This window comes from Electrona antarctica (genome assembly GCF_951216825.1).
Source record: "Electrona antarctica genome assembly, chromosome: 5".
NCBI lineage: Eukaryota > Metazoa > Chordata > Actinopteri > Myctophiformes > Myctophidae > Electrona > Electrona antarctica.
The window spans coordinates 43,205,615-43,220,108 of record NC_136810.1 but is presented as its reverse complement, the minus strand read 5'-3'; the positions used below and the strand labels follow the sequence as shown (position 1 = coordinate 43,220,108).

At 45.2% G+C, this 14,494-nt stretch overlaps 1 protein-coding gene across 1 annotated transcript in view; it reads left to right on the top strand.

Moving 5' to 3' along the window:
- The first annotated feature begins 5,962 nt into the window (after positions 1-5,962).
- LOC306924103 (uncharacterized protein) overlaps positions 5,963-14,494 on the top strand; it is a 45,500-nt gene continuing 36,968 nt past the window's right edge. The window contains exons 1-2 of the mRNA XM_079502452.1: positions 5,963-6,008; positions 6,766-6,837. Coding sequence (XP_079358578.1) covers positions 6,786-6,837 — 52 coding nt within the window. The 5' untranslated portion in view covers positions 5,963-6,008; positions 6,766-6,785. The remainder of the gene's footprint in view (positions 6,009-6,765; positions 6,838-14,494) is intronic.

Here is a 14,494-nt window from a genome sequence, read left to right as displayed (position 1 = left end):
AAAGGGAATTTAGCCTTAATAGTGAAAATGGCCTTTCTACAAGTACAAGCTCACAACGCTTGTAGATCGGCTATTTTCATAGTAAGCTACTTACATTTTGAGTGGTGCAGCCACTCCAAGGACCCTGTGTGTCTGTCCCTCACTATGTATGTCCCTATGTCTGTCTACAGTGTTTAGGGTACCATGTCTGTTGTGTTTAGGGTACCAACAGGTGACAAAGTGCTGAGCCACAGTCGCCCCTGAAGTTCGCTTGAGTTGACTCAGCGCCGTCCGAGTTATGGTCCGATGGGGACAGAATCGTAAATCCTCGTCCCCCATACGTTCTGTACCTTCGGCATGTCTACAACCATTGGCTGATGGCCCACCTCTGCCAATCAAAAGCCGCCTCTCCCGTCTCGTCTCCTACGGAAACAATACTTGCGTACTGTGCTCACTCAAACAACAAGTCAACTTCCTTTACATCCCTTGTACAAGTTCCTTGTTCCATTTGCACTGAAACAAACAAACAAAAATCAAACTGTGTGTGTGTGTGTGTGTGTGTGTGTGTGTGTGTGTGTGTGTGTGTGTGTGTGTGTGTGTGTGTGTGTGTGTGTGTGTGTGTGTGTGTGTGTGTGTGTGTGTGTGTGTGTGTGTGTGTGTGTGTGGTTTAAATTTCTCAACAAAATCCAGCTCTGGGAAACATTCATCATTCATTATGCTTCTGGTCTTCATATAGCAACTCGTTAACCCCAATTCAAAGGCACCTCCAATTTCCTTTAGTTGCTAAGCAACCATGTAGCGTGAAGGCGAGGCAGGCAGCCCAGTGGCTGGAAAGTGAATTCACCCTTTGTCAAGCCCGTGGTTGTGCCGCTCTTCGCAGCCATTTGTTGCCGTTTCGTGGTTGGACAAAAATCCTGTCTCTCCATCCACTACCATTGAAATAACGTGTTTTTCAGTTGCTTCGTATTGATATTATGTGCATTCAATTCTTATTTAAAGCTTGGTGTCAGTAAAAAGGAACATCACAGATGCAGCATGGTGACTGGGCATATCATGTTTGTTTTAGTTTTTTCCAAAAATGATGTTTTAGCAAATTCAACTTAAACAGGGCGGAAACAGGGCGGAACAAGACAGAATGAGCCTGCTGGTTATAGTCAGTCAGGGACCAATCAGAAGGCTGACAAATGGTGAATTGTGGGGTTGAGAAGCACTGTCTTTTATAGTAGTTCACACATTCTGTTACACAGCCGGCTGACAGTGACAATGATACGTTGTCTCTTCTGTGGAGTAATTACACAGCTCGTTGAGTCCACAAACAAGATAGTTGAGCTGAAACGCTGGCCTTGCACTACTACCCCCTCTCTTGTATGAGGAACACATTAAGTGGCTTTACAATAGCCTGGCGCAGCCACACTTCACCCGCCCCTATTGCATATGCATATTAGTATCACAACGCGAGGCTAGCTTTACAATGCAATATGCTGCTTTACATCACTGGATGAACTGATTACTGAATGACTTTGGGGGGGGGGGGGGTGCTTCAATGACAAACCCATATAACTGGATGGTCACTCTAACGTCTTTCTAGGCCACTGACTTTGGGGGAAACAGGACTGGTTTGTATAACTTCAATAGCTATTATGACTCTGTTCTGTTCTGGTTTCTTTCTTTCTTTTTGGTCTCTTCTTTCTTTTTGGTTTCATTCTTTCTTTTTGTTTTCTTTCGTCTCTTTCCTTATTTGTATTTTCCTATGTTGTTAATTTGACACCCTATTGTAAATGAAGGTCTATCTGAACATGTGCCTGAGGGTAGCTTAAATAAAGGACTGAAATGAATGGGAGAAGGGATGAATGCTAGTTCTTAAAGAAGCATATCGTTGCTATCGAGCAGAAACCTCATATGTCCCCATTTCAGCTGTCTGTTTTCATTCTTTTGCAAATGAATTTCCCTACTGCGCCACACTACAGTATCACACTACAGTTACAGTATCACACAAAAGTAACACAAATAACACCTGTGTGAAGTGAGGGGCGCTCTTATCATCATACATCATCTCATTCTGGCCAATCACAATTTGCGCCCTCACTTTTAACTTCAATATGTACTTTACTCAGCCAATCAAATCATCTCTAAGGGGTGATCAGCCAATCAAATCATTGCTATGGGGTACACACAGACACACACAGCTGGGCATAGGAGGGGCTAGCGCCCCTCAAAATGGTATATTGTGGGTTAATAAATAGGTCTACATTTATACGAGGTTATTTCAATCAGTCATTGCTCGCGTGCACATGTGCGTGACTTAGCCCACACTACAAAACAATCCACAGCACAACCCTGTCAGTATAATACAGACTGCATGCATGCATGCATTCCAACCATTATCCTATTTCATGCCACACATTTTATGAGTAAGACATACATGAAGGAGAAGCCGTAATGTAAACACAGTCGCTGAAACCGGTGATTCCACTATGGTTGATTATCAAGAAACCACAAACATGAAATGCAAATTACTCCAGGGTAAAAAAAAGAAAGAACAGGCAGTGCTTTATGTGTGTGTGTGTGTGTGTGTGTGTGTGTGTGTGTGTGTGTGTGTGTGTGCGTGCGTGCGTGCGTGCGCGCGCGCGGGCGTGGTTGCGTGTGGCGAGTAGGCGTACATTCCGTAGCTCTTTGGCCAGTATGCATGGCTTCCATGCATACTGCTGGTTGAATATGGACAAAACAACGACAGCAGTATGAGTGGAAGAGGGTGTCCGCCCGTATGACCTACACAGTAACAAGTTAGACCGCTCTGTGTTCAGGAACAAACGTCTCCTCTGCCAGACACACACTGCATCATCCAGCCAACATCTGACCAGCTGCAACATTCACATTGAAACGTGTTTTTTTGTTTCTTTGCATTTGGCTATTATTTCCATATGCATCAACAGGGATGTCCCGATCACGTTTTTTTGTTCCCGGTCCGATTCCGCTCATTTGATTTTGCCGATTTTTATAGAACATTTATGCCATATCACAATAGTACAATAAACAAAATCACAATGTCCAGTCTAATATCATGATATGGTTATAACATGGTTATTATATAAGATTTCCGATCACGTGATCGGATCCGGTCAACCCTAATGTCATCAATCATTTAGTGCTATAGTTGACTGTTTCCTCTGTCTGCCTTCACAGCGCAGGAGAGGAAAGGAGAGGAAGGAGAGGAAATGATGTTCAACGACACAAACAGGTGGAGCCACCACCAGTTTCCAGGAAATACTTGGTATGGATTAGTTTATCCTATACTGTCTTGTATAGTGGTCAATGTTGGATTAATTTATCCTATACTGTCTTGGTGGTCAATGCAGATTGACGAGTCAATTCACTGCTTTTCTGTTGTTGACATTTGGCAAGTTAGATAACACTATAGCCAAATCAGGGTGCAGCGCATGAGATCATATCATCATACCCGGAAGTTATGCAGGAACGCCTACTGACTGAGTGGCAAAAAAATGACTTTCTGGTCTTGACAGCCCATACGTCCAAATAGAAAAGTCCTGTCTGATTGCATTAAACGACGTTAAACAATGTTAAACTCACTTTGCTACTCGATTTGCCACTCACCCAGGTTACCATTGGGCTAGGGTGGGCTGCAGCCCATAGGCCCCCGACTGGGGGCAATACATATATGTTTTGCACTCCGTCCGTGTGTGTGTGTGTGTGTGTGTGTGCGTCCGTCCGTCCTTCCTTCCTTCCTTCCGTCCGTCTGTTACTAGCTAATCTCCGGCACCGTTGGCCCGATCCATGCCAAACTTTGCACACACACTCCCTGGATGCCAACGACGAACCCCTGCCCCAAATATTCCTCAACGGCCTGTTATAGCGCCACCATGAGGCCGATTTAGGCAAAACACTTTTCTGTAGATTACTCGTACACATTTTATCCATACATCACACAATTCGGTATACACTATCTCCATAGTCATGTGATCAACACGGATCTGCACCATTTCCCATCTTCCTTCCTGATTGGCTAAGATTCGCTTCCAAAGCTCACATGATTGGTCCGTTTCGAACAAAATGCCACAAATCACAAACAGTGTGCAATTTCCGTGAAATTATACACGCACATTTCCACTAGGCTGAGGACGACATTACACAATTTATTTTCCAAACCAGCCTCATGGTGGCGCTATAACAGGGCAATTCCTGTTTTGACCTATAACTGCATCGTTCTGTTTACAACTTTGTATGCGCACACCCTAGAGGCATGGAAAAACATTTTCCCTGCATCCCTCCACATCTGCCGGTTATAGCGCCACCATGAGGCAGATTTCTGCAAAACACATTGTTTATACTGTATTAGTCGCACAGATTTCATCCAAATCTCATGCAAATCGGTATACATGATCTCTGTAGTCATGTGATCAAGACGAGTCTGTTTGATTTCTCAGATTCTACACTGATTGGCTAAGATTGCCTTCCAAAGTCTTCAGGAGTGGCCCGTTTTGTACAAAATTCTGGATGTCCTGCTCATCCAGAATTCTATCCTCAGAGATGCTATGAGTGATCTGACTGCATTTCCTCAACACAATGAAGAGAATTGTTGCAAAAAACAAACAAACATGTTTATATCACTCCTAAACATTTTGCCAAACATCACACACACTCCTATCCTCCTGGTGGAGGCCTGTGCCCAGAAGGGCACTTTTTCTAGTTTAGAATTATTTCAATCATCCAGCCAGTTAAGCCGCACCCTTCTTGTTATACGAGCAGCGAGACTTATTTGCAGACTCCATTATGACGTGAGCCAAACAGAAAAAACACTTCACACAGTTCTTTCTTCACAGACGTACCAGCAGAGTGACACGTCAGTACCATCAATATTTCCACCCACACTGCAAAATAACTGCAAATACACATTTCAAATTGGCCATATTTGAAAGCACATGTATTCAGTCAGCAGCACCATCAATATTTCCACCCACACTATAACACATTTTAAAATAACACATTTCACATTGGCCATATTTGAAAGCATATTTATTTATCCGTTTTTTGGGGCTTTTATGCCTTTATTATTGATAGTAAGCTGACAGGAAATGGGGAGAGAGATGGGGAGTGATACGCAGCAAAGGCCATTGGGATCAGGACTCGCGTGCACACACACACACACACACACACACACACACACACACACACACACACACACACACACACACACACACACACACACACACACACACACACACACACACACACACACACACACACACACATGATATGACATGATAATGTGTGTGTAAATCTCACTTCCTGCACTGTGACAAGAACATCCTTTGACTTTGGCAAGGGGTCAAGTGAGGTCCTGTCCTGTCCTGTCCTGTCCTGTCCTGTCCTGTCCTGTCCTGTCCTGTCCTGTCCTGTCCTGTCCTGTCCTGTCCTGTCCTGTCCTGTCCTGTCCTGTCCTCTCCTCTCCTCTCCTCTCCTCTCCTCTCCTCTATCTTGTCCGTCCACAATTTCAAGTTTCCTGAATGTGTCATGACACACCTCACATTTTTCTATCTGTTACGTGAGGTTGATAAGCTGGCAGATATGTGATAGAGAGAGAGAGAGAGAGAGAGAGAGAGAGAGAGAGAGAGAGAGACGTGGGTAGCGAAAAGGAGTGAGAAGGTTTTTCAGATGCTGCTTACATCAGTCACTCTTCTTTTTGCACATAAATACAGACTGACTGACTGACTGACTGACTGACTGACTGACGAGAAGTACATAAAAAGAGGGAATGTTAGAGACTAAGAGAGGGAGGGTGAGAGATGAAAGGGGACCATAGGGAGAGAGTGAACGAGGAAGACATCAGAGAGAGAGAGAGAGAGAGAGAAAGAGAGAGAGAGAGGGAGGGGGTGGGGGGGGGGTGGAGGTTGAGAGAGAAGAGTGCTGTGGTCATGAGTTGGAGAGGCAGTGAACAATGGGAGGGAAATGATCAGTAATCTGTATAGCCGTCAGACCTGCTGCTGCAACAGCACGTCTGGATCTCATTATAGGTAAATACATTTGATTTGACTGAGCCACTGTGTGTGTGTGTGTGTGTGTGTGTGTGTGTGTGTGTGTGTGTGTGTGTGTGTGTGTGTGTGTGTGTGTGTGTGTGTGTGTGTGTGTGTGTGTGTGTGTGTGTGTGCGTGCAGGAAACAAAGAACTCAAGGGCACTGAAAAACGGAGTGGAAACAAGAGCTAAGTACAGAAATACTAGAGTGGGTGAGACACAGAGAGAGAGCGGGAGAGAGAGAATGAGAGAAAGGGGAGGGAGCAACACAGAGTGAAAGTGAGAGAGGAGAGAGAGAGAGAGAGAGAGAGAGAGAGAGAGAGCAACAGATAGTGTGACAGAGCGTGCTTGCTGTCTGGAAACCAGCATCTCTCTCTCCTCTCTCTCTGCTCCACCCCACTTCCCTCCTCTCGGCATCTCTCCCACGCTCCGCTGAGTCCGCTCAGTTCAGGCTTTTCAGCTGCCCGGATCCTAGCAATTCTCCCGAGGAGGTACAGCTTGTTTGTGTGTGTGTGTGTGTGTGTGTGAGTGTGTGAGTGTGTGAGTGTGTGTGTGTGTGTGTGCGTGTGTGCGTGTGTGTGTGTGTGTGTGAGTGTGTGAGTGTGTGAGTGTGTGAGTGTGTGTGCGTGCGTGTATGTCCATGCGCACACACTCTATACTGCAATGTTCCCTGTATTGTTCTCTCTTGATGCTGCCGATGTGGGTGTGTGGAGCCTCTGACCCTCTCGCCTACTCTCTCTCTCTCTCCTCTCCTGCAGCCTTCAGGAGGGGGGCCACCATGGACGGACTCAGCTTACCGCCGCTCATCGAAGAGACGTTGGACGCCACAGGTCTGTGTGTGTGTGTGTGTGTGTGTGCGTGTGTGCGTGTGCGTGTGTGTGTGCAGCCGCCGCTCTCATTGTTGTGTGCACACGTACGCGGTGTGTTTTGCCCTGCATGCTTGCATCATGTGTTTATTTGCGTCAACCGTGTGCTACCCATTTTGAGCCAAGCACCACAAACAAAGCGCAGATCATGATCGGAAGAAGGTAAACAGCATCTCTCACGACTTGACTTCTCAAATGGAGAGGACGGTGGCTTGACGAACTGAGGAGGAGGAGGACGAGGTGGGTGGGTGGTTGGGTGGGAGGTGGAGGTGGGGGAGGAGAGAGAGAGAGAGAGAGAGAGCCAGTCAGGTGGAGGAAGGAGGTGAAGTGACTGATGTGCTGGCGGAGCTTCTGTCTCTTGTTTTGAGCCATCATCCTAATCTATCTAGCAGCAGCGGGCACGACTGGCACAGATGATAGCATCTGTGGGCATCTGATGGAGTCTACACAGTGGCAGGTAACGGGAGAGAGAGAGAGAGAGAGAGAGAGAGATATGGAATAGTCTTGTCCAGGGATCATCAACATGTCTGTACTCAGAAATGTGTCCGTGGCAAAGACTTGCGCTCGTTCGTGGCAATTTCTAGATTTTCTAGTTTTAAACACACCATTATAATCTTATTTTGATCATAATACCCATTACTGAATGTCAAGTGTCCAGGTTTTCTTTAGAAATACACTTATTTACTACGACACCATGGCATATTAGGAGTCCCAACTAGTACTAGTGGTTCTGAAATGTAATGTTGTATTTTAATATTAACTCTGAGAGTGTACAAATAGAACCTAATCATTTTGGTTCCATTTAAACACTCTCAGAGTTACAGACCTGTTATGGTCATTCAGGACTAGCTCTTTATGGGTTTCTGGTAATATAATCCGGTCATGTTGTACATGTATCCGTGGCAAACATTTAATTTTGACAAAATGACAATCACAAGCCATGCAGCATAATAGTGATGAGCCCTGGTCTTGTTAGTGGTTCAAGCTGCATTAATGCAGTCATCTGTGTTTGCGCTGATGACGAGTTGTCGTTTGACTCGTTTTAAGAATGCATCTGACGTGTGGAACGTTGTTGTTTGTTTGTCGAACGCTGCGTATGTGTGGCATTTATAGTATGAAGGGTTTGCGTGACATATTCAGGCTACAAATTAATTCCTTTAGGAGAGTGGCTTCCTGTGTGCCCTGCATCTGCTTATCCTATTCAGGACGCCAACCCCTTTTGGTGTTTAAGTTTTAAGCATTATGTTATACTTTAGCTATTGAAAAATAGCAGATATACATGCGTGATCTGTAGATCTGCTATTTTTTTAAAATCTTGAAAATGTGGTGCAAATCTTTGAATATATTCTTTCAGAGCAAATTACATATACTTTTGGGGTCCTTCACATGAAATAGTTTGAGCACCACTGATATAGAAACATAGATTTTTCAGAAAAGAGAAAACGGTCTGATTTAGAAGACATGTTTTTAGAATCGGCCTCAGTTCTAAATGAGTTATAGCCCTTGTCACTGCTGTGCGCTTCACGGCTTGTTTGTTGGGGAACTTTATTGTGCTGCATGTGGGCTACGTGCTCGGCCGAGGCATTCTACTTATTTCTCATTTTTAATGCACAAACATCCATCGTACGCCTCATGCATGAAGAATCAGAAATTGAGGAGGAGGAGGGGGGGGGATTTAAAGCTATGGGTGGAATTTGAGGAATGTTTTTCCGATCTCTGTGTGACCCAAGTAGTACTGTAGGAAGAGCCTAGGAGAGTAGGAAGAGCCTAGGAGTGTGTGTGTGTGTGTGTGTGTGTGTGTGTGTGTGTGTGTGTGTGTGTGTGTGTGTGTGTGTGTGTGTGTGTGTGTGTGTGTGTGTGTGTGTGTGTGTGTGGTTGGTCTGGCAGACAGAGGAGCAGTGATGGTGGTGTGTGTGTGTGTGTGTGCGTGTGTGGTTGTGGCCTGTGAGTGTGTTTTGTGACAGAGAAGCAGTGTTTGAGGCAGGCGGGGCTTTAGAAGGATGGATGTTGTTATGGACACGGTCAGATAGCAGAGCACAGGTCAATGCCCGCTGACCGCTGGCTGAGCAGAGTCTCTCTTCCTGTGTGGTGCTGGCCGTCGGAGACCGAACCTTAACCTCTTAAACCCCAGGGGGGTATATCGGAGTTGGAACCTAAGACCTTGACCAGCCTCATTTACCCGCTGAGAGCTGTTCATGAGGTGGACAGCCTCTGCCCCCGTCGGCGGGGGATTGGGGCTCAAGAGGTTTTAAGGCATTTTCATAGTCCAGTTTTCAGTGAAGATTCCATCCATCTATCCATACATCTTCAACCGCTTATCCATAGTCGGGTCACAGGGGCAACAGCTCCACCAAAGAGCTCCAGACTTCCCTCTCCAGAGCAACATTAGTAACTTCCTCCTGGGGGATCCTGAAGCGTTCCAGGGCCAGTTTAGAGATGGGCTAAACCCCTTATCCTTAAACTACTTTGCCTTTTTTACTATTTTGAAAAACATTTTTGAATATTTAAAATAGCCAATCTACACGCTCACAACGTGTCGATGTAGATCTATTCAAAAACTATTTTCAAAATAGTTAAAAAAGGCAAAATAGTTTAGGGATAAGGGGTTGTTTAGCATGGACGAAAATTGGGCCCATAATCCCTCCATCTGGTCCTTGGTCTGCCCTGGGATCTCCTCCCAGTGGGACGTGCATCAAGGACCTCCCTAGGAAGACGCCCGAGAGGCATCCTAACCAGATGTCCGAACCATCTAAGCTGGCTCCTTTCCAAGCGTATCAGTAACAACAACACATTTACCCAAATGAAAATAAGCTCATCACAATGGAAAGACTAAACGCCTATTCATAGTCCAGTTATCGGTGAAGAGTTGACCACCGAAACGGTGGTTATAATAATAATAATAATAATGGATTGCATTTTTATAGCACTCTTCTGTGCTTACTCAAATCACTTTACAATGGTCCATTCATTCTTTCATTGGGAGGTGAAGTGGTGAACAATCAACGTCCTCACTTCCCACATTCACACACCAATATCTAGCATGTGATGTGTCAAACTAGGGGGTTTTCATGATGCTGAATCCATTCCAAGCATTAGTTTTGCAAAAAAAAAAACATTCATTGGGCTTAAAACAGCCATGCCCACTTGCCCAAATGTGCACATTTGTGACATTTTTAGCCCAATGAGTATTTCTTTGCAAAATTAATGTTTGAAATGGATTCAGCATCATGAAAACCCCCTAGTTTGACACATCACGCATGCTACATAAAGCATGATGAAATTTTGACTTTTTTGCCTTCTATAGGTTGTTAATGGTATGGTCACATATTATGCCAATTATGAAAATTGCTCAACATATGCAAGTTAGCATCCGGCATGTAGAACATGCTGGGGACCCATACTCAACATTTATAACATAAAACCTTGGTGTACTCAACATGTCCGGGTTCACAATGGGGCTCTATGGGCTGGCTACTAGACTAAATGGTGTGACCACTGGAAGCAAGGTGGGGTTCAGTGTCTTGCCTAAGGACACTTCGACATGTGGACAAGAGGAGCCGGGATTTGAACCGCGGACCCACAGATCATTGGATGACCTGCTCTACCTCCTGAGCCACAGCTGCCCAAATATAGTAAAAACAGAGTGATGTGTGTGTGTGAGCGGTGACCACCGCGGCGGGACGTCATGTTCTAGTTTTCGGTGGTCAACTCTTCACCGAAAACTGGACTATGAATAGGCCTTTTGTCTTTCCATTGTGATGAGCCTATTTTCACATAATTTGGGTCAATGTGGAGGGTGACCTGTCCCTCTGCACACTCTGCAGCACTTACTTTGTACTGTACTGTACTGTACTGTACTGTACTGTACTGTACTGTACTGTACTGTACTGTACTGTACTGTACTGTACTGTACTGTACTGTACTGTACTGTTTTATTGTTAGTTATACTTGTGTATCGTTATAGCCATAGTGATCAGTGTGAATGGGCCTGTAAGCTCCTCAACAGTTCCATTTGAGGCCACCCAGCGGTACTGTTCATACCCCAAACAGACACACAGGGACGCACAAAGCCAGGCATTGGAGCGGCGTTGTGTGCACCGCTCAAAAATGGAACACTGAGGATTTTTCTGAATGCAGGCTCAATAAAGGTTGACTTTCAGAAGACGGATGCCATTGCCATCTAATCCGTGGAGGCTTACTTCTTCCCCAACTGTCTCGTTTCTTTGCTATCTTAAGTCCAGGCAGAGAGAGAGACCATCTCTCACCTCACAGTGGGAAAGCTTTCAAAGCTCCGGATATACCGAAGCTGAGTGTTTTTGGCTGTAAATCCTGCCTGACCAGTGACCACACAATGCCTCATTTACGCTCCGCCGTGCAACGGTAGTTGTGTGACACGTTGTGAGCTTGTAGAGCAGTGGTTTTCAGCCATTTTCATATCAAGGCCTGTTGATTGTGTAGACTTCTTGTAAATTAAGTAAAACAGATGTTTAACAATAATGTAACTCTTGACCCTTACTGGTCCATTTGGTTTCATTTTACACTCTCAAGAGTTCAAGATCTATAAAGGTCCATTTGGTTACCAACTCTCCATCATTTAGCTGGGGACCACCCGGAACCCCCTCAAGGACCCCGGACCACTGGTTGAATGAAAACCATCGTTCTAGATCATCGTGTGATGAGGTATAAAATCGGGCCTAATAAACAGACAGAGCTTAGCTTGTAATGCTAACTCCTATCGGTTCACTTCACAGACACACTGAAGGATCCACATGGATTACGGTGTATTTATAATCTCCTGTGACCAAGTTTGTCATTTGCGAGGGTAATGTAATGTCTCTGCTTTCCTTTCCTTGGGCAGCAAAAGGTGACTTTGTTCAAAGCAGTTCTGTTTTAAGCTACAAGGCCTCCTCGCTGATGTCTGTGGCGATAAGCTATGCTCTGTCGCGTGCCCGGAAACAGCCAATCTGAACCCCTGCGACGCATTGCGGACGCAAGGCCTTGTGAGCTTGTAGATCGGCTATAGTTGGCGCGTGACACAGCCCGACACAAAGTTTAAATCAGGCTTCACCTGCCTACGTCCTCATGCAATGGCGGCGCTACAAGGGAGCATTGGGGGACAACGCCCAGAGCCATCTAATAGAAGAGTTACGATATTGAGGGGGCAGAAACCGAGCGCTAGAGCGCTGTTCATGCAGCCTGAACTGGGACAAGCTGGAGTTGGAAATATATTGTTTTCAACGAGGGCGGCGCAAATAAGAGCTATTTTAAGATTTAAGATCATTAAAGCTGGGCTGTTGCCTGAGTCCAATGCATTTCTGCCTACTTCCGGTCCAGGACTTGTCCCAGTTGGTTGTCTCCATTCTCAATAGAAGTCTATGTAGGAGAGCCACCATTGGACTGGCCCCATGAAATGAACGCAGTTTGCGTAACTCTGTCTATATCTAAGGCTCTGGCAACGCCCACACAGATTGGACTTTGTGCCCCTCCAATCCAGATTGGCCAATAGTAGGCCTACCCTACTCTACCAAGATTTTAAAGATTTTTTGTTTTTGGCTTTTCTGCCTTTATTGATAGTATCAAGTGAAGATGGACAGGAAAGAGGGCGAGAGAGAGACGGGAGAGACATGCATCAAAGGTCATCATGAACGGGACTCGAACACCCGACGCACCAGAGCCTATATGTGGCATGCGCCTGGACCACTTGGCCAGCGGACTCCCCCCCTACAGATATTTTAATGTTTTAAATGTTAAATCTATATGTTCTTCATGATTATTATAAATATATACATTTTAAATACAAGGTAATGTTTGTTTGTTGTTGGTGCTGCTCCATAATTGTAGCCTACGTTTGACTTTGTTTGTATTCCTTTTGTCAACGCATCACTGTGTTAATTGTATAGGCGTAGGCGAGGGAACACGTATGCCCCCCTGCTGATTTGTGCCACTATCCTCAGGGGAATCCAGAGTGCACTGCACTCACAAAAACACTCGCTGATTGGCGTGACAGCGAGCGATATAAAAGCTGTCTGCTTTATCTTACAGCCACCATCATCCGCAATCTTTCCCAACCACACACGCTCGTAGAGTGACCTTCCTTATATCTCTCCTCCTGACATCTTCCTGTTATCTTTCTCTCGCCCTTTCCTTCCTGAAAGCTGTGTTGAACTCATATCACTCCTTTTGCTTTTAAAACTTCCTTTTAACATACGATTTTTACTGGGTAGTAACGGTATATGCCAGTATACATAATTTCTCTCTTCTCTTCTCTTCTCTTCTCTTCTCTTCTCTTCTCTTCTCTTCTCTTCTCTTCTCTTCTCTTCTCTTCTCTTCTCTTCTCTTCTCTTCTCTTCTCTTCTCTTCTCTTCTCTTCTCTTCTCTTCTCTTCTCCTCTCCTCTCCTCTTCTCCTCTTCTCTTCTCTTCTCTTCTCTTCTCTTCTCTTCTCTTCTCTTCTCTTCTCTTCTCTTCTCCTCTCTTCTCTTCTCTTCTCTTCTCTTCTCTTCTCTTCTCTTCTCTTCTCTTCTCTTCTCTTCTCTTCTCTTCTCTTCTCTTCTCTCCTCTTTTTTCCTGTACAGCTGTTTCTTTTTCTCTCTGTGTGGAGGTTACATTATTAGCAATAGTGAAGCCTATAGCCTAGCTAAACACACATGCATGTGCGGTGCACGCACGCACGCACGCACGCACGCACGCACGCACACTAACCTTCCTTCCTTTTGCGATAGCTTTTGCATAGAGATATCTTTTCAGGTGGGAGGCCACTCATTTGTGAATGTGATCAAAAGGATTAATCCTGCAAGGCTTGCTTTGTACTTTCCCTCTATTCATAGCCCTCAATAGACTCAATGGCTGTGCGAAATTCACCCGCCAACCAACCTCCCCAACAGACGCACGCACGCACGCACGCACACACACACACACACACACACACACACACACACACACACACACACACACACACACACACACACACACACACACACACACACACACAGGCATACCTTAACAAGTTGACTGCCACCTGGTGGACACAAGAACCAACGCTAGACTGCCGACCTGGAACTACTTCATCGTAGTGTGTTGCACGCTGGATACACGTCCGGCTTGGGCGGCCATCTTAGATACTCAATAATTAGCGCCAATGCTAGCGAGCTAAAATGAAGCCATCCTTGCTCTAGAAAGCGCCAATGTTCCAATCGGGATCACCGGATAATCAGCAAAGACCTCCGAGTTATTCAGCTTTTAAGTCCGGCTGTATACATATATATATATATATATAAGAAGTGAATGACACTGCGGATGCGCAAAACCGGCCTAGGATCGCTGAAGAAGTAAAGGCCAAGCCAATAAATAAATAAATCAGCGATCTGGTTTGATATCAATAATAAAGCTTATCTGACGTAACGTTCCGCCAATAGTGGTTGCCAGTTGGATTCTAATTGGCGGAATGTTCCGTCACGAGCAGTTAATTTGTTAAGCTGAACGCATGCGCAATTGCGCACTTGCAAGCGAGGAGAAACATGCATCCCCTGATACGATCGCCCACGTACACACAGTGGCACACATTTTGTGTTTGTGCTCTTTTAATGAGGTCAAACAAAACACATTTTGCATCACATCTGTATT